The sequence below is a fragment of the Cryptomeria japonica genome, chromosome 1, assembly GCF_030272615.1.
Source record: "Cryptomeria japonica chromosome 1, Sugi_1.0, whole genome shotgun sequence".
Lineage (NCBI taxonomy): Eukaryota > Viridiplantae > Streptophyta > Pinopsida > Cupressales > Cupressaceae > Cryptomeria > Cryptomeria japonica.
The window spans coordinates 628,706,933-628,728,362 of NC_081405.1; the positions used below are offsets into that span (position 1 = coordinate 628,706,933).

Consider the following 21,430-nt stretch of genomic DNA (forward strand, 5'->3'; position numbering starts at 1 on the left):
AATGTCATTTCCACTTCTATTTCGTTCATGGTAATCCATAAATTGCAACAAGGCTTCACACCTAAATAATCGTTGCATACGTGGAATAATGAGAATATAACGAAGAACCTTGCAAGGCACCTTTTTTGTTAGTTGATCTGATCGATATCTACTGATATGGCATTCTGAACATTCTGTTGCAAATTCATGTTGCTTATGATATATAATATGATCATTGGGATATGCATCTATTGCTTGATACTCCATTCCAATATCTTTCATAATAGCAGATAAATCTCAGTATGAGAAAGGTAAAATATTTGATGGTGGTAACAAAAAATCACCTATCAATCTACAAAAAAAAAAAAAATTGTTAATATAAAGAAATATTAATGGTACATATTTCATCATTTATTTACTAGTGATGAACTAACAAGAAAAATAGATGGAAAAAGATGACATATATGACATACCTTAACATCTGTGAGATTGCTATGTTGGATAAACCATTTATAACTTTCAAGTTCAACACCAACAATACAGCAAAGAGAAGAGTTGTTCCAGAGCCTTCATAAAGGGGCTCGTATGACTTCTTAAGTACAGGTAAATTATGAACATCATCAAAGTCCTCTCGATCATCATGATCAACTACACCACTAAATGTGTCATGGATCAATGTATTTGTACCATCATCTTCAACTGTGTTTTCTGGCACATGATCATATTCTTCCATAGGATCATTAACTTCATCTTCGATATTCACAACACCATGTTCCTCCGCTTGCAAAACCACATTCTCTGGGCTGTGATAATCCATATCATGTCCCCTAGGGTGACCCGCCTTTATAATAATGATCGACACAAATAAACCATGATCATAATCAAGTGATTTTTTGTTTATATAAAAAATGTTAAAACGATATAAACATTTACAAATTCAATCAATATAAAGACATATAATGAATATCTTACCAATGGACGATAATCATGCCCCCTTCAATGTGACCATACTGCCTACAATGTTTCTCATTTGTTGTGATTAAAAGTCTTCTCGTCTATAAGCCCTTGCAATTATTGCAAGGACAATAACATTTCCCATCACCCTTTCTTTTCAATCTAGCCCACAATCTAACAATTGTCTCTTCATTTTGTTTTGAAATAATATTATTTGACATGATTTTTCTTTACCAAGCTCCCAAGTATATGCAAATTTGATTACAATGGATCAAGTTGAAGAGTCAACCACAAAAGTGCATACATTTAATTTGACAGAAGGTAAAAGACCCTCAAAGATCAAAATCCCCTAATAAGGGCCTAGAATCCCAAAGGATAACCAACCCCTATTTTGAGCAACAACTCAGATGAATTAAAATAAAGATCAATTTTTTGTTACAATGAAGATACCTTGTTACAAATAATAATTTGTAACTCTCGGTTGTACTCTGCACCTCTCCCTCTTCTAATTTGTTTGTTATCAACTCTTTGCTCTAAACTCTTCACTTTCCTCTATTTTCTATTCATTGCTCTCTACATTGTGCTATGCACGCATTCAATGTTCTTCTTCTCTTTCCTGACTCTCTATTCCCTTCTTTTCTCTCTGCTCCACCCTCTAAAACACTTCTTTCTACTCTACCAATTCTACTCTCATCATTAATTGTATTACCAAATTTAATTTTTGAGACTCTTCCTCTATATCAAAAACTTCCACTAATTCCTGAGTTAATTTTTACTTCTTTGGATGTAAAAGGATTCAAGATATTCCATCTACCCTGTAGACTAATAGCCACCAACATTAATTGACACACTTCCTTCTTTTGGTTCAAATTTCTATGTTTAGATACGACCAAGCTCCCAACTACCATTAATTCTAGTATATTCATGCAACGATTCTCTATTAGCAATAAATCTTAGACAGAAATTAAGAATTTCATTTGTGCTTTAATTGCCACACCCTCAAGATCTTCTTTTTCATTAATTCTGCCTTAGTCAAAATCCCCTACTAAGGGTCCAAAATCTGCTGCACGGACGTTAGTTATAAATGTTTTTTGACAAGCATTAGCTGCACTGGGTCAATTATAGATAAATTATCGAAATCAATTTTATTCAAAAAACATTAGTCGGAACCCCGATGAATGCTAACCATATATACCCATCAACCCAGAAGTTAAAGGGAATGTCGAAATAGCGATGAAAATCATAGAGCATCGCAAGATCGGCAAACATCGAGCAAACACGAGAAAAAAATGAAAAATTTCGCACAGGTACCCGACGATACAAATAATTATTGGACTTTTGTCGGAATTTGCAGTGAAATGAGTTAGTGAAGTTGGTTTAAAACAACAATTCGGTGAGATGTTAAGGGGAATCATTAGACAGGAAAGCAATTCCTTGATGTTAAGATTTGTAACTTAGGATCAACAATCTCATTAGAATGCAACACAAGATTTTGGTGAATATCTTTGTTGTTTAAATGAACTAGTAAAGCATATGTGGATGCAAAGGTCCTAGATTATTTAATTTGTAGTAATATCAAAGTGGTGTGGCAAAACATAGTGGTGAGTTCATTTTGCATATAAAATTGTTGGCAAATGCACACTCCAATGAGAAATTTTAGAAGTTATTGTCATTGATGGCAACCTTACAATCATGTGATACCGGCAGGCAGACACAGGCACCGGCACCAGCAAACTCTGCACAGTTCACCGGCACCTTGGCCGACAACAATTTTGTATAAATGTATTTTTTAATTAATTGTAAAATCTTTTGTAAGCCGACATAGCGGATTGTAATATGACTCATATATGTATGAGATCATTGTAGATCATTTAGGATATATATGATATGGTGTAATGCGAAGTATGAAAAGAAGATAGCAGACCTAATATGCGAATTATTGGATAAGGGTTTATGTATATTGCAGAGCTTAGACCGGTACTGAATCTAGCATAGCAGATGCTGATCTGAAGCAATACAAGACATTGGATTAGTATAATCCATTTTTGTAAGTCAGTGTGACTTCTTTTGTAATTGAGCAGTGAGCTCTAGGCACTTGGCCTTCCTGCATGTGCAGGCCCCTATTGTAAGCAGTAATATTCTCTTATTGGCTAGTAAGTGAATATTGTGGGTCACAAATCCCAATGAGGTTTTTCCCACACAGGGTTTCCTCATTAAAATATTGTGTTATGGTGTGTTTTTCATGTTGTGGTTGTTGTTCTTATTTGTTGCATTATTTCTGGTTTACTAGTACACAGTTTTAATATGCTTTTCATGTTATAAGTTAAGAAAATTATTCCACCGGTCAGATACTGATTCCCCCGCCCTCTCAATATCTTTGGGAATCCTAACAAAAATAGCCATTGGGTAGGCTTGAAATTACAAAAAGAAAACAAACAATAAGTTTCACAAATCTAAAGAGTTTGTAGAAGCTTTGTAGGAGATTATTGACTAGCAAGCAAAGCAACTTGAGGATGGTGCATCACAAAAGAAAAATGAAGACATCTCATACTCAAATAAATTGTGTAAATGGACATACAAACTCCCAAGGATCATTTCAGATCTTAAGTTAATAGAGATTATAAATATTCAAGATTCAAGGCTATACTTGAGAAGGGTGAATTGTCATGTCCCCTTTTTCTTAAATAATTTAATTATAATTATAATATTTCAAATTGTTCAAATAACTTTATTTTTATAACATTGTAAAAGAATGAATTGGATATTATTATTTTAAACTAAGCCTAATGCAAGGTTATATTAAAAAGTGTTTCTAGACATTTCTAGAGGGAACTGCAAATTAAAAAAGGTGTTTATGAAAGGAGAGCTACACAAAAGAGGGCATTTAGTTTATGAAATCAAACCCTTATTTTATAGATCGTGTCTTTGTGTTCTTGTTTCTATCTAAGAACAAAAACCCTTTTCTTATTCATTCAAATAATTCCATCCTAAATTGCAAAACAGTTTCCAAATTTTGTTATATTTTTTCTTGATTTTTGATGTAGTTTGAGAATTCCAATTTTTGTGTGAATCTAATCATTACTCATTTTTTTTATTATTGAGCAACAAAACTTTTCATGATGGGCATACCACCCTTGCTAATCATACCATGTAAGTAACCTCCAATTGTTGTTAAGTCCATTTGCTACTAGTTGTTATTAATGTATGTAGGGATATTGGTGAGCATTTGAGTTGTATAAGGGTTTTTGGGAATGTTGTAGTTCATGGTACATAATAAATTTCAATTTCTATGATTATATGGTTATTTTTAAAATTATTTTCAATATATATCAAGAAAGATATTGTAGTTATATCATTAAATTTGAGTTATTTTTTGCAATAGTTATAGATTTTGTATTTGTTCTAGAAGGCTTCTCATTAGAACTCATTTTCAATCATTTTCGATTTTTGTAATTGCAATATTGAGTTGTGTGGTTTAGTGTCAACAAATATAATATTTTATTAATATTGTTATCCTTTAAGAGGTAGGTGATTCATGGGCTTGTGGGGTTGAACAAATAACTCCAACATGATATTAGATCCCTTTTTTGTTGATTTTCCTCCTAGTGAATTCTACATGCCTCTAAAGTCACATCTAACTATTTGTGCTTTGAAGGCCATAACTTTTATGTCCATACTCCATTTTTTGTGATCCTTGAGGCATTGGAAAGTTAGTTCTATCCTCTACACATATCATTTACTATGTATTTGTTATTTGTATCAGATCTCATATCATGTTTATTGGGTTCTTTTTTTGGAAAACATACAAATCTGATGATTTTTTTGAGATCAAGAGGCAATATGTTTTTGCCTTAAGAGGGTCTATACTACCATATTAGTTCATTTTTGTAGTTTTTAAATTTATTTATCATGGATCTAAATCATGTTATTCCCCCAATTTTTTTCAACTACTTTAGTTGAAAAAATAAATGGAGATTAATTTGAAGAAATAGGGGTTGTGTGCGAGATACATCTATAGGGGTTATACAAAGTGACCCTATGTACAAAATTTGAGCCTACAAGTACTACTAAGAAGAGAAAGTGGTATAATATGTGTGCTAAGGCTTTTGGGACATTATGCATGTATGTCTCTAGATTTTCTCTTTCATGTTGAGTCTTGCACCACATCCAAACAAATTTGGACTCAATTAGGGAAGCGGGATACTTTGAGGGGTTCTTAATTGGAGAATGACCTTATTGGCTTGAATCCTATAGATTTGATAACATCCAGGACTTCTTTACCAAACTCAGTTCTCTCAAATTGCAATTGCATCAATGTGGCATTTTGAAAGAGGACTCTCAGTTGATTCTTTCCATCCTTGCCAAACTTGGTCTTGATTATTCAGTTTTTGTATCCACCTTTTATGCCACTAGAGATACACTTGGTACCAGGTTCACCATGCCTTCACTTGATGATTTTGCTTCATCCCTCACTCGGGAGCAAGCAAAGTTAGTTCAGATGTGTAGATCGTAGTCTTCCAAATCGAACACTCTTCTTGCATCCCAGGGCACCAAAGATCAAAAGGCTTCAAATGGAAAAGGTGAGAAACAAAAGCACAAGGATTTCAAGTCATATGAGCAACCTAAGGAATCATAATCACAGGATTCTTCAAATTCTTCTTCCTCTTCTAAGAGGTCTTCATCTAAGAACAATAAATTGAAGTTATGCAAAGAAAATTGATGAATTGAAGCACCTCCTTCAAAAGGATAATATTTAGTTGCCTTCATCTAGTTCATCCTTTTCTACCACTTCAAACCTACACATTATAGGTCATCTTCTATGGCACGTGGCAAAGACAAGATGAAAGGCCATGCTCTCTTTGCATCAACACATCTTCAATCAAGTAGATGACTTCTTGATTCAAGAGCCTTTCAACATATGGCATCATCCATGAGTATGTTTTTTTCATCGAGCCTTGCACTTTACCACACATTTTGATGAGTAATAACACTTATATGAGTGCTACTAGGAGGGTTTTTATAAAGGTTGATGATGGAACATGTCATGATGTACTTTGTGTCCCTCCATTATCTTCCAATCTCCTTTCCATCTATCAGATTACTTGCAATGGGTAGGGTAGATAGTAGAGTTCACACCTAATTCAATGCTTATCAAAGACTTGCATCATAGAAAACTTATTGTAGTTGACAATGTTGATCATGCATCTCGATTGTATGAGTTCTCTCACTTTTCTCTTGACGAGATTGCAGATTTATTAATTGGTCATCACACTCATGCATCTATAGTGGATCACATATTTGAGGAGAGCTTTTGTCACTTGAACCTATGTGTTCTTCTATCATCCACCTTGGTTCTTGAGTCTTGTGTTGAGCCTCCTCCATCTCTTGCTTCTTCAAATATCAATTCAATTCAATAGGTTGATACTTCACTACCCATTTCAACATTATAAGATGACTACTTGCTAGATATTGCAGGGTTATTTGTTGAGTCATACATTACCAACATTGGGGACATTCTTGAGGATCTCCACTTCCTTTTTATGGGCAAGTTTTCATCTCATCTTCAATGCTTTCAGAGATTATTCTTTTGGTATCTTCACAGTTGTTTGGATTGACTTCATTTTGTTTGGCATCTCTTGATTCAGACATGTGGACAATTAAGTAGTCTTCCATGGCACACATTTGGAGGCTCTACCTCCCATCTCCTTTCATGGAGTTGCTTCTGCCTTGGTCATTGACATTGTTTCTTCCCAAGGGGAGGAACATCATATGTTGCTCTTGGATCATCATGAACATTCATCTTCGAACATTTATCATTGGCATTGGAGCATGTTCTTTATTGGGGGATACATTGTCTCTTCCTTTCTCCTATTGGGGGGGATGGAGGGGACCGATTTAGTGTTTAGGGGGACATATTGAGTCCTTCATTCTTAGTCAAATATACTCCTTTTTATTTCTTTTTCTCTTTTTTGGAGATGATTTTTTTTTCCCATAAAGCTTTCTCCTTTTCTCTAATTGTGAGAGATTGCATTTTTTTGTACATGGTATCTAATCAAGTCTTGTTGTCGGAACCCATTCATGCATTCATCATTAGCTTTTTAGCTTCTCCCTAAGTTAATTGTAAGGGAGTGGTGGAGGTGTTAGAGTAATTAGAATTTCACCTAATTAATTATCAAATTAGGTCCTTATCACCTTATCCACTTAAGCTAAACTTATGAGTGTTTTTTCTTTTATTAGATTAGGCTAATAATAGCTTTTGTTGTCTCATTCATTTTGATGTGGACACTTGACACTAGCTAATTTAATTTTTTAAAGGGTTTAAATCCAAGGTTGTATCATCCTTTCTATAAGGTTTCATTCATTCATTATAACCATAATCTTTTGTGCATCAATGGAATTCTTAGGTTGTTGAACAAATCTATCTTGTTTGATCTTCATTTGTGATAGGTGTTTTGCTTGCAAGTGATTTATGAGCTTGCGAGGTTAAACAAATAACTCCAACAATCGCATATTTAGAATATGAGGTAAATTAGTTTCTTTTGTTATCCTTCTAAATGTGCTAATTAGATTACTCCTTTTAGAATACCATAAAGATAAGCAATGAAGGATAGACTTACCATAATTGTAAACTTTTGTTAGACTTTTGAACAGGAAAAGTAGAAAAATTATTTAGTTTAAATAATGTAAATGTCAAAGAGAACAAAAGGGAAGGCAAGAACCCTGTTCAAAAGTTGCAAGATGGATGCCAAATTTCATGTATAGGATAGGAGAAAAAGCTAGAACAAGAGGAAACAAAGCATTGTCACTATTTAAAGATGCTACCATAATTGTGGTGGGGGATCGTTCGTTTGTAGATTCATCTTTTGTGGAAGAAAAGTAAAACAAAGTCGTATAGTGACAAATATTTCTACAAAACAATCACACGAAGACTAAAAATACCACACAAATATAGACCAAAATGAAAAATCTAAGTAAAAATGCTGAAATAATAAATGGAGATAGAGAATATGAAAACTAATAATGTTTTACTCAATTTGGTAGAATAAAAACAGAAAGTTGTCTAGAATGGAGAAAATTGTTGTAATTGTATTGGAGTCTACCAAGGTGATCAAACCCCTATTTTAGCCTTTCAGCTTCAAGAAGTAAAAGAAATGTGTTTAATGCTAAGAACTAAATAATAGTGGGAACAATAAGAATGACAATAAAATAAAATATCGAGACATTTACTATTGTTCTAGTGTGCAAAGAGGAACCTAGGCAATGCATAGAACAGTGCCAATAGAAAACAAGCAATAAAGAATTTCAAAAAGATTCAAAGAGAGAAACAATTAAAAGCTCTTTGAATTAACTACAAGAAGAGCAAAACAATTCCAGAAGAGAGCTTAGAGAGAGAGAGAGAGAGAGGTTCTACAGAGAAGAGGGAATCAATAATACATAGAAACTCTTCAACATTAGAATCTAGAATCTAAAATGCTTCAGTGAAGTGTTGTAATGGAAGATGAGAAAAAAATTGTTGACTCCTCAAGAAGCAAAGAGGATAACAATGGCAAGAAGCTATGATAGAAACCTATTAGGGTTAATAGTAATATGGAAAAACAACAATCCTACAAACAATAGTTATGCATTCACAATATAGAAACCAACAATAAATGCAAACAAATTTTATTAGCTAAGAGAAATGGATTTCACATAAGAAAACTTATAGCAACATAATCCTTAGGAAAGCTCATACTATTGAAATCTCTTGTTCAAAAAGCTAGGCTTTAAAATAAGCTTTTCAAATTTGCAAAATAACCAACAATTTTTGTAGCATAAACTTGTAGAGAATTGAGAGCGAGTGTATGAAATAAAAATGAAAGATAACATGAATTTTAAAATGCAAGAGCTTCCTTTTAGAGAACAAAGAAGCAAATCGTTATAATATTAGAATAATTAATTCTTTTAGTCAAGTTACCTTTTTAGTGGTTCTATTGATGGTCATTTAGTTAGTCATTTAGCTTTTTAGTTCGTTTAGTCGTTTAAGTGCAACTATTGCTTCTTTTATGAGAACACATACTTTGTTTTTTAGTGTTTAGCTTTTTAGCTTTATTTAGCATTTTAGCTTCATGTTGGAGCTTTAGATTAATGGTTCATCCTTTTTAGAACACCTTGTAATTATTTTATATATAGTTGTATATTCGTAATTAATTTATCGGATTATTCAATATCATTCAATTAATTTTCATGGTATCAAAGCAGGGTGATGGGATTTTTTAGAATTTGGCAAATTTTTTTATAAAAATTCGTCGAGGCACTACTTGGAAATAATTTTCAAAAAAAAAAATTAAGTTTTTTTAATGAAGAAAAATCTAGTTGCTCTTTTTAGTTCATGGGCATTCGGTTCAAGTTTTTTTGGGGAAAATTTTTGGGCATATTTTCAAAGATTTGCAGATTTTTGCGGCTGAAAATTCAAGGGTTACGGATTTTGGGATTTTGCGTTGCAGTTTAGTGCTTTGACGCTTTTTTTGAAGGACAACATTTTCGAGACGTCCGACCTTTCTTTGTTTTCCGCAGGGTTGGTTGTGTGCAAGTACAATTTTTCCAAGCGTCAGTTTTCTGGGGTTGACTGTGATCTCCACAAAAGGTTTTTTTTGAGATGGCAGATATTGTTTTCGTGCGACAAATTTCATCTGGTCCGTGATTTTGTTTTTGCCTCTTGTGCATTTTTGTGGCGACGGTGATGTTTTGTTTTGTCGTGATTTTTTTGGGCATGCTTTTTGCGTAGTAGAGTTCAATGGCTTTTTTTTCACATTTTTCGTGGGTTTTTGCGTCCATTTTTCTCCACGCGGCTTCTTTTATATATAGTTGTATATTCATAATTAATTTATCCGATTATTCAATATCATTCAATTATTTTTCATATAATGCATTGAGAATGAAAGTGACCAACCAAAAAAGAGTGTCACAAGCAAATCTAGTAGGAGAATAAAGGTGATCAACCAAAAAAGAGTGTGGCTAGCAAGCCTAGTAGAAATTCCACATTTTAAATAGTCAATTGATTTAATTTTGTTGAGAACACTTTTGCAAATGTGGGTACACCTCTGCAATTGCATAAGAGTTCAGCAAGACATAAAAAATAATAATAAAAGTTATAAAATGCCAAGAGTAGGTCAAAAACAAGAAAGAATGCATGAAAACATACAAAAATTGACACGGGTAAAAAAAAAAGTTGTGTTTAAAATGAGTTCTACGACATACTACGTGAATGAACATTAAAATGAGTGCAATTTATAGTGTAACAATTTGTAAGGAATGCAATATCCAAGTCTACACACTACTTTGTTATATCTTTCTAAAGAACACATCTAGGGTGTAAAAGTGTTTGCCAAGTAATGGCAATTATTCTTGTCCTACCCATTCATTCAAAAGATTTTGTATGGACTCTTGGGGTCATAGCAAACCTTCACCTTTACATCCATCTTAAGATCCAAGAAGATATTGCCAATCTTTCATGGCATTCTTGTGGTGTGTGTGACATTTAGGCTGTCATCAAAAAGTTTTTTTGGATCTATTTGGTGACACTCCCATAGACGTTGAAATTGTTAGATGAGTAAAGTTTTATTTGGGTCCTAACAACTTGCTAGGGTGGTTGACATCATGAGGAATTCCTTTTCCAAGTTATGTTGCTTCATTTTGATTGTTGGTCAACTTTTTGGATTAACCAAAGAGTGGATAAGGGTGTTGTGATCTCTACACCTGTATCTGATGCTTTTTTATCTATTTCAGATCGATAACAATCTTGTGCATTGAGTCACATGCATGAGCCCATTTAAAGCTACATATAGATATTTGCAACTTAGAAATTATAACTAAAGTATCATATCAAAATAGTCCAAGAGATGTATTTAAAACTAGATGGATGTAAAAGCAACATGAAACGGGTGCATGTGAGAGCAAAACTTTACCAGGATTAACATAGAACCTTGCAATCTTTCAAATTATGAGATAAAGTTTATCAAAGAGCTACATTGTGCTCTCAAATGTCTAGAATTTTCTTTGAGAAGGGTAAAGATCTTATCTTTCTTTTACCGAATAATCACAACAATAAAGAAATCAATAAAATAGCACATAGATTAGGATTTCCAATGCCACACAAATGTGCAGGGATCATGTGTACATGTGGCTGCTTGTAGGCAAGGAAAGTGCTTCACTCCTAGGGAAATGGGGGATTAACTTTGAACGTGAACATATAAACTTTAAATGTAAGACTGAATATTATTATTATTATATCAAATCATCAAAAGTTTATAATGGCACATCTCTTGACAAAATGCGGAAGGACACGAATATTATTGATAGCTGAATGGTTATATTACATAAATAAACCTTGCACAGTGGATAGCCACCAAATTTTTTTGAGGAAATAAAGATTTGTCAAGGTAGAGTATAGGGTAATGATCTTCAACATTGTGTCAAAATCTCTGCTCCTCTCTCTGTGATCAGTAAGGTATGCTCAAACTGAGCAGCCAAACTGCCATCAGCTGTAAGTGTAGTCCAATTATCATTCCAAACTATGCAATCAGTTCTTCCTGATGCAAGTATTGGTTCTGTAAAATGCAAAATTACAATCAAGACTGGAGAAGATATATTATCATATACATGAGTTTACACAGAATTACATGACATAATCTCAAAACTAATTGATATCTATCAAATTCAAAGTAACTAGGCTCTAAATTTTTTTCTTTAAAACAGCTGGATAAAACAATATTATGGCTAAAAAAATGCTGCCTTTAATATTAAAAAAGTTTAGTGTGTTAGGATCTGAATTTGTTTTAATGTAAAGAAGCTCTAATTGGTCTAAAGCCAGGCTGTGAATGTGTGTGTATACCGAGAAAGGTTTGATATATATTATAAAACAAGAGTAATTACATTAACAGCAATCCCTTACAGAAACAAAATCAGGAGAGTGAGGAAAAGACCAATTCATGAAAGTACTCTCAGCAGACAATGGAGTTGAAGTTCAAAGTAGATGGTAAGAAGGTTGTATTGAGAGGTATGTCTAATGGTGCTCCTATGATGGTGTCAGCAAAGAGAATGGAGAGTATTTTTAGACATGGCAATGTGGCATGGGCAGCACAGTGTTTGATTTCATCCAAGGCCTGCATGGATAGTAGTGATCAGTATCATGTGTATATTCAAACATTGTTGGATAAGCTCACCTTGGTGTTCAGTGAGATTTAATGTTACAAGACTTCCCAAGACTTGCCTAGACTCAGCAAGTCCCAAGGCAAGCCACCCTCCAAGTCTCGCCAAACTTGTGAAGTTTGGTGAACTTGCGGAGTCTAGTCGAGTCACTCGGCAAGTCCTGAGCCCTAGACTCAGCCACACGGCTGGGCTTAAAAAGCAAAGAAAAAATAAAACTCAGCAATTTAACTTTGTTTTTTTGACTTACAATTGCCTCCACCCTAAAAGTAACTTCATTTCATTTTCAACCCAAAGGAGAAGAAGAAAAGACAATATTGAGCCAAATTTGGATTGCAGTGTAGGAAAACCAACAAGGAGTTTGAACAAAAACCGGTTGTTGAATCACATTTGCGCAGGGTAGTAGCTACTTTTGGTGCATCTAGAGGTGTCTACAAAGATTGGAAAGAGCTCACTCTTGATTTCAAGCAAGATTTAAGAGGTAAGTTTGTATTTTCTATTTTGAAGGGTTTTTTGTTTTCTTTAGCAAAAATTTTATTTTTCTTTTACATTTTCTCTTTCTTTTTCCATTTCAGTTTATTCGATCGAAGAAAAAACCCTAGGTGTGTTTAATTTTTTTGTTGAACAAACCTTAGGTGTTTTTGTAAAGAAAAAATATAGTTTTTTAGTTGCGAACTCTACATTTTTTCATATTAGTTTAATTATAAATCACAAATGTTAATTTTTTTCTATTTATATGTTATTGCAGCATTCTTGAGATTTACAAATTGTCTTTATCACAATGCCCAAAGTCCAGTTAAAAGGAATCCTTGCTGGAAACATGCTATTATTACCACTGGCCAAAAGGAGAAGTAACTTGTTTTCATTGCAAAACAACTCTTCATGAGGGGGACAATGATAGATTGAAATAACATCTTGTAAATATACTAGTCCACGATGCTAATCCATGGACACTTGTGCCTCCTGAGGTTATGCATGAAGTGCAAGTGCAACTAGAAACCTTTGAGCAACAAAAAAAAATGAGAAAAAAAGGCAAAGAGAGGAGATGACAGCCATTGGTGGAAGTGGAGAGTCTTCTTCCATTCCTCCATTTCATCCATCTTCAGGTGCTGGTAGTGTTAGTGTTGGTGTTGGTGCTGGTGCTAGTGGCAGTGGCAGTGGCAGTGGCAGTGTTAGCATTGGGCCTAGAGTTCATGCATCTAGATTAGATTCATATATTTTGTCACATGTTACTCTAGGATCCCAACTGTCACTTGAGAGCATGGGTTGGAACAAAGATAAACATGATGAAGCTAAATGTGCAATTGGAGACTTTTGGTTCTATTGCACCATTCCATTCCATGCAACAAGGTAATTCTTTTTTGTTTGTTTGTTTGAAAAGTTATAACTTGATTCTCCGTCTGTTGAGTTTTCATATTCAGAGGTATGTCGAATTCAAATTTAAACTCTCCATTTTACAATACTTATTTTATTCAATCATTTGTGACGTGTTAGGTCTCATTGGCAAAACACGGTTCATGCCATTACTGTTTGTGGGGTGGGGTTCAAAGCCCCTAATGATGAGGAAAAAAAAGGCCCAATTTTGTCACAAAAGGTGGCTGATGTGAAAGCCACAATAGAGAAGCAACAATTTATATGGAGGCGGAAAGGTTGCATCATCATGACCAATAGTTGGATGAGTAGAAAAAATAGAACATTGCTAAATTTTCTTGTTTCTTCATCAGGGGATTGTACTTCCTAAAATGCATTGATTTAGTGATTCATATTTTTTATTTATGCTTTATTGAATCATATATTTGTTTCTTTCTCAAGTGGCATCATATTCATCAAATCTATTGATGCTTTGAGAAACACCAACAATGCTGATTTTCTTTGTGATGCTTTGGAGGGGGTCATAGCTTAGGTGAGTGAGCAGAATGTGGTGCAAGTGGTTATGGATAATGCAACAAATTATGTTGCTGCAAGTAGACTATTGATGGATAGGCACCCATCATTGTTTTGGACTCCATGTGTTGCTCATTGCCTTGACCTCATATTGGAGGATCTTGGCAAGATCCTATGCAATCACACATGGGTTGTCAACCTAATGAGGCAATTCATAGAGCAAAAAGTGTTAGGAGAAAAGTTATATTGAGAGGGGGGAGGAGGGGAGGGGAGGGGAGGGTGAATCAGTATAACACACATTTTTTCAATTTTAAACTTTATTAAACAAAGAATGCAACAACTCAAATGCAAAGAACACAAGTACACAACATATATGTGGAAACCCTAAATAGGGAGAAAACCACGACAATAAAAATTGCTTTATATGAAAGATAGTTTTACAACTTGTAGAAGCACAAACCCCTCATTCAGTTAAGAGGCACCAATCCCTCATTCAATATTCCACCTTTCCAAGGATGATGGATGATCCTAATCTGCACACCTTATGCTGTGCTTATTCTTTTCTAATTAATCTCAGATCTGCTATGAAAACTTCCTCACAAATCTGCCCTCAAGTCTACTGCAAGTCTGATTACAAACCTGCCTTCAAATCTTCTCCAGGTCTGATCACAAATCTGCCTTAATTCTTCCTCAATTCTGCCATAAAATAAGCATACTACTTTCTTCAAGAATCTGCTCCAGTTTCTTCTTCAGATTTGCTTTTAATAGATCATTAATTCTTCATACTATGCTCTTCTCCATTCACTATATTGGAGTCTTCAATATCTCCTCAAGTTCAAAAAAATCAGATCAAGGGAGTCTTTCCCTCTATAATTTATGCCTCACACCACTCTTCTATTCTTCTTACAATGATCATCTTATATTTTCAGATGCAGATCTGTAGGTACAGATATGATATTTTTCCCTTTATTTTTTCACCACATTTTTTTTTCACTTCATGAAATGGTTCACTCTTTATATCTTTTATGTTGAAAGGTTCACACCCTTTCCATACAGCTGCTGCCCTTTAGTCTATATTTGTTTATTTCCAATGATCGTGTCTTTTTGTTAGAGTATTTTATTTTTAACAAAACTCCCTCCCTTAAAGAGAATCGCTGCCTTTCGTCTATTAATCTTAGCCTTCAAATAATGAATCGCTGCCTTTAAACTACTTGTCTTATCTGTTTTGTTTTACATGCTTTTGTCTTTTTAGAATGATCTTTAGTAGATTGCACCTTTTGGAGAGTTTCCTTTGATCGCTGCTTTTATGCAAATCAGACGAGACAAATTTTGTCTTATTCTTATTTTGGCTTTTCTAGTTTTGTCTTATTCTGTTTTTGTCTTCTAATGACACCTTTTCATGAAGTAATGTGTATCGCTGACTTGAACTTCTGATCTGTCTTTTGACCAACACAAACTAATTAAATTCTCTGCAAATCGTATCTTTCTTATCATTGATACATTGCTGCCTTCTGGTGAATATTATTTGCAAAGACAAATTGCCACCTTTGCTGTATATTAATTACTGTTTTAGTAATCATCTTTTAATCTATGTAACTGTAATTCAAGACTTCTTATCATTAAGTCCAAAATGGAAGTCTCATGATTAACTGATGCAGAAGTACAATCTTGGGCATATATGTGATATTCTCTCTTGCTTGACCATCAATGACAATATCTCAACAATCTCCCCCTTTGTCATTGATGGCAACTCTTCAATTCCATCAAGGTAGTGATCTTTACACAATGCTCCCACGTGCTCTAATCTTCTCCCCCTTTGACATCAATGGTGATGCAGAGGGTTTGGTGTTGTACACAACTTGATTGTTTTCACCCTTCAAAGGGTTTTCAATAGACACCATCCAATGGCGTATTGTCTTCAGCCTTCCCAAGGCTTAATATCCTTCCCAAGGATCACTCACAATAAGACAACTTCAAATTGACAAGGAGTCTTCTACTCCTATGGTCTCAACCCCTCCAACCAAGAACACCTAACAACCCCAAACCCTTAGCTTATAGGATCTTTTGCTCAAGTGGTGAAGTATGAAATTTGTGGATGAAAAACTATGTGAGACATGGCATTTGCATTGACTTGGACCTCTTGAACAGATTCTACAAGACCCCCAATATAGTTTACCCTTTTGAGACCTAGTAAGGGCTACAAGCAATTAGGCCTCCTATTTGGGTTTTCACTCAATCACTTCCAATCTCCCTTAACAACCCCTGGAACAAATTGCAGATTTGGATACCCTTTTGGATGCCCTTAGAAACTTCACACTGTTGTCCTCAATTTTTGATTTCAAAAATTGGACTATCACATGGAAATTTTTATTAAAAAATGAAAAATTTTACTCTATGGCACGCTTCCCGAGGTAGAAATTTGTCCCATCCTTGGACTGGATCGATTGTTGACCCATCCCCAAGCTACGTTTTGAATTTCGTCGCATTTCGAGTCCGTTTGCTATGTTTTTGCTTCAATGTAGGGGAATTTTTCGATAATTACCAGTAACTGGTAATTTGTTTTTCAAAACCCCCTTGAAGCTTTTGGTCTTGTAGGGGAATTTTTCTCCAATTACAAGTTTTTGGAAACTGGTAAAAAGGGTTTTAAAACCCCCTTTACTAGTAGAATGACTTAAGTGTTTTGTAAAACTTGTAAATGGGTTTTTAAAACCCCTTTACATGTTTTTATGACTTAAAGTTATTTTTTATTTTTAAATAGAACTTGTAAATGGGATTTTAAAATCCCTTTACATGTTTTAAGTAAAATCACTTGTAAAGGGAATTCTATTTCCCTATTACAAGTAATTTTACTTGTATTTTCTTTTCTAAAACCCGAAATTTGCCTTAGAGGCAAAAATATGAACATTTTTAAAACTTGTATTTCCATTTCTAAAACCCGAAATTTCTCCCATGCCTTTGCAAATTGATTTGGGTTCGAATTTTTTGGAAGAAAGATAGGGATTCCTTCCAAAGGCGGATTTGCTGCAAGTTTGAAGGATTCAAACCCTTGTTCTATGCATCTATCAAACTGATTTTCGCCATTTGTCGTCTTCAACGTTTTTTTTTCTGAATCATGCATTTGTGCCATTTGCCACGGTTTGGAGGTTCGAATCTGCTCTTTCCTAAGGCGTTTTTGATTTAATCATAAATGCGTTGGATTTCAAGCTGTATTCAAACCATTTTGTGCGCATTTTGGGGAATCGATTTGCAAAAACGCCCTAAAAACCAGTCACATTTTTTGCAAGTTTCGCACCTTTTTCATTCAAGGTATGCTTTCAATTCTAAATCATTTTTGCTTTCTCTTGTATGTAATAATGAATCAAATCGTTTTTGAACTACTTCCTTGGCATTTTTCATGGCGTTTTTATAGCGAATCAGTTTTTCTTTGGTCACCATGCGTGGCTAAGTTTCTTCCTTTGTTTAATTTCTATTTAAAGGGTTTCGTCTTCTATGTTTGGTTGACTCTACAAGCTTGGATCCCTCCTCATCTTTGCAAGGTAGTTTTTATTTTTGTATTTCTTTCTTGTTTCTTTCCTTGCAATTTCCTTGTTTAAGTTTTGTTTTCGTTCATGTTCATATTGGGTTTATGAGAGGAAATTCCCCATTTTACAAAGAAATTTGTAAAGTAAAAGTTGTTCTTCCCCATTGAAAATTTTCCTTCTTTACTTGCATTCGGGTTTTAGAAACCCGATTGCAAGTAAGAGGAAAATATGTGTTCTTCCCTTTTTGGACAAAGACTTAACCTTCTTTGATCCAAAAGATCAAGTTTCAAAACAAGAAAAAATGTGTTCTTCCAAATGTGTTCTTCCCAATTTGCAATCTTCCCAATTTGCAAAGAAATTTGCAAGTATGAAAAGTTCTACCTCAAGATGCGTTCCTCCCTTTTTGGACAAAGACTTAACCTTCTTTAGTCCAAAAATCAAGTTTCAATGACGGAAAAATCAAGTTCTTCCCAATTTCGGGTTTTGAAATCCGGATTGCAAGTTGAAAGTCCTTCCCATTTTGGCATGACAAAGTTCCAAGTGATCTTCCCGAAATTCATTTTTACCTATCCACTTCCAATTCCCTCATCCGTACTCATCATCTTCGTCATTTCCCGCATGCCTAAATATCTTTTTCCGTCCATTCCTTTGATTTTCAGTTTGTAAATAAGTTTGCATTTGGATTTAGAAAACCAATTGCAAATGTGTTCTTCCCACTTCCAAACTGAAAATTCATTCTCCTTCCATTCAATCATGCTTCGTGTTTCGCAAGTATAATTGCATTCGGAATTTAAAATCCGATTGCACGTTTGTACTTCCCTCTTGTGTACTTGCGAAACATGTTTCAAAACCCGAAATAAGTCAAAAGCTTATTTTTCCACCTCTTATATCTCCTCTCACAAAGCCAAAATACGAAAGTTGAACTTTCTCATTTGGAGTGAAAATGTCTAAAGATACTGACTTTGATATTGCCTTGATACTCTTGGATTTACATTGCAGCATTCCCGGTTGTTTCCAGATGATAGATGTATCATCATCTCCCACTCCAAAAAAGATGAAATACAGGTATGATAAATACTAGAATGAAGTTCCGCAGTCACAGATCTCCTCCTCCCTTGATCATATCAAGGATACTGAGATAGGGCATGTTGACATGTCTGAATTCATACAAAGGATTGAAGATCCGAAGGAGGGGGATATGCAACGGTTGCTGGACAGCCATATCCATCATGCGGCATCCTTTCCAGTTGCTGCCCTAGAACCAAAATTTATTCTAGCATGTGCTCATCATTTTGACAAGAAGTCACGAGTCATGGGGAAGTGATCATTCGCCTGGATGCAGAAGCTATAGAGAGGGTCTTCAAAATACCTTCCGAAACCATTTATATAGAGATCTCCAAGCAAAGTGCAGCTAAATACTTTGCCAAAAGGGAGAAAGACTGTAAGCGTCATCAACAAATGGATTCATGAACCTCGCACTGTGCTTACCAGATGGGCAAAGTTATATCGGTCTGATTTCAAGAATGAGATTGGTGATACTATTACTCTTCTTAGCCGTATGATGGGATTGGAGCATTCCAATGTTTTTGAACCTTGGATGTACCAATTTATTATGTTAGTAAGGCAGTCTCAGCACATCTGTTGGGGTGAAATCATCAGTGATGCTTTGTGTGAGCAACTTGCAGTCGTCCCTACTACCTTCACCTTCTACATGAATTCATATCTCGTGTATATTGCTGCGTCACTTAGACATTTCCCATGTCTTTCCACCAAGGGTGACCGCATGCTTGTACCGGTTTGGGAATACTATGATCAATTGCCTCTAAGATCAAGTAGGTCTCATTTCAGAAGGGTTCAGGATGCTTTCTTTGGTCATTATTTGTGTCAATTTGACAAGAACCTGAAGAACAAAAGAGTCTCAGATGAAGCATGGGAAAAGGTGAAAGAATATGGTTGTTTGTTTCTCCAATTTCCAACTTTACCTACATGAGAGTAGGGTGTTATGGCGGGCAGCCTTACATGCTACCATGGTACCCAACAGATAAGATTATTCTCATGGAATTGGGAAGGCAGATCATGGCTGTGCATACACACCAGTCAATTAAGCACAAGGTTGGCATGGGTATTTCTTCCAACAACCCATTGAAGATTGGTCAATATTCTCTAATGACTTCAATCAAGGCCAGGGCTATGCAGACTGAGTTGCAGGAAGTCAGACTCAAAAGATTCAAACCTAGAGCTGATTTCGATTACCAAGGCATGAAAGAGAAGATCAAGAAGACCTTCATCCATGTACACCAGATAGAAGATATCTGGGCTGACCTTCGTACCGAAAAGGAGATTCGCAAGATGGATTACTGCCGACTCACTGCAGAACAGATTGTGGATCTAAACCTCGCGAACATGCCACAAGGTATGATTGATGATGGTAACGTTCTTGATCCTGAGTTTGTCAATCAGAATGTTGATGAGGCTCCGCTTCCTTCTATCCACTGGTCTCACAAGGAAGGCACTTCTATCTTGGATAGATTTCAGTCAGTTCTTGCCAATACCAATATCTGGCTTAAGAATAATGGTGTCAAACTCATTAAGATTAAGGTGGGGAAAGAAGATGATTCTACAGGTCCTCTTGGGCGGAAGTCTGAAATTCAACTAGACAACAAAGAAGGTGCATCCTCTTCTAGTACGAGGATTAAATTGCGAGTCAGCCGTGCAATGGTGCTTCCTCCCCAGGAAATAACAGTTCAAGGCAAGGAGAAGCCACAATTGGAAATTCATGTGATTGATCCTGAAGCTTCAGAGGAAGAAACTCAATCTGATAATGCTCCTCAGTCACTTTCTACAGAGTCTCCACATAATTCTCTTTCTTCATTTCCTATTGAGGTACCCATGTTTCCTCCTGTGATAGATGTGAGCTCTCAATCTGCCCCTTCAGTTTCGGAATCTCCACAGAACGTCCTCCCACTTTCAGCAGCAGAACCATCTCAAGGCCATCCTCAGGAAAATTTGTTGAATATCTTTTCGAAAGATCCTTCATATGTACCTGTGTCTGATATTGATACTTCTATGACCTATTTTGATGAGTTCATGACATCTTCATCACATCCTGTCGTCACTCAGCAGACTATGGTGGCTATCCAGATGGACACTTCTCCCAAGGTCACCACTGTTATTCAAACAGAAACTGCTTCTCCCTCTATCCCAGAATCAGAGTTAATGGCTTTACCTCCATGGCTCAGTTCCTTCACTGCAAAGAGGAAGAAGCAGGTGATCTCACCTGATCCCTTCGACTACCAACAGTTGAAACAATCAAAACCTAAAGCTGTTAAGAAGGCAAAGACAGTTTCAAGGGTGATCGTTGATGAAAACCGGATGAGAGTGGCAGAGATTGCTGAACCAATATCAGATAAACCAGTTGAAGAAATGCAAGCAGCTGATTATCGGATCACCAAAGTTCAACTGGGTAAGCAGACTCATGAGGTTGTCAAGCACGATGCTCAACAAACAGTGGCTACATTGGTACAACGATATGATGAGGTGTTGACCAAGAAAAGATCAACTAGAAGTAGAGAATCAAAGACTCGTGGCAGCTATCCAAAGTATTACTCAACCTTCAAGTGGAGAAGGCCAAGTACCTATTTCTTCCAGGGTCAGTGAACCAATCCAAGGTATCGAGAGAGCCGCCCAAAAGGTTCAAGCCTTAGACACCTGGGTTGATCAACTGCATGACTTATGTTCACAAGTCATAAAACAGGTATTTGAAATGATGGTTAAATTGGAGATCATTGAAGATAAGTTGAATCAGATCTTGGTTGCTTTCAAGCTAAATTTGGAGAAGGTTGAGGGAAATTTAGTTTCTTGGCGAAAGATGCCTCAATGTCAGTTGGGCGTTCTCCAGGGGCATGATG

The 21,430-nt window shown here is 35.4% G+C and overlaps 1 protein-coding gene across 1 annotated transcript in view; it reads right to left on the bottom strand.

The window, feature by feature from the left end:
- Window positions 1-10,882: 10,882 nt before the first annotated feature.
- LOC131042441 (methionine aminopeptidase 1B, chloroplastic) overlaps window positions 10,883-21,430 on the bottom strand; it is a 265,674-nt gene continuing 255,126 nt past the window's right edge. Inside the window, exon 10 of the mRNA XM_057975714.2 lies at window positions 10,883-11,519. Coding sequence (XP_057831697.1) covers window positions 11,374-11,519 — 146 coding nt within the window. The 3' untranslated portion in view covers window positions 10,883-11,373. The remainder of the gene's footprint in view (window positions 11,520-21,430) is intronic.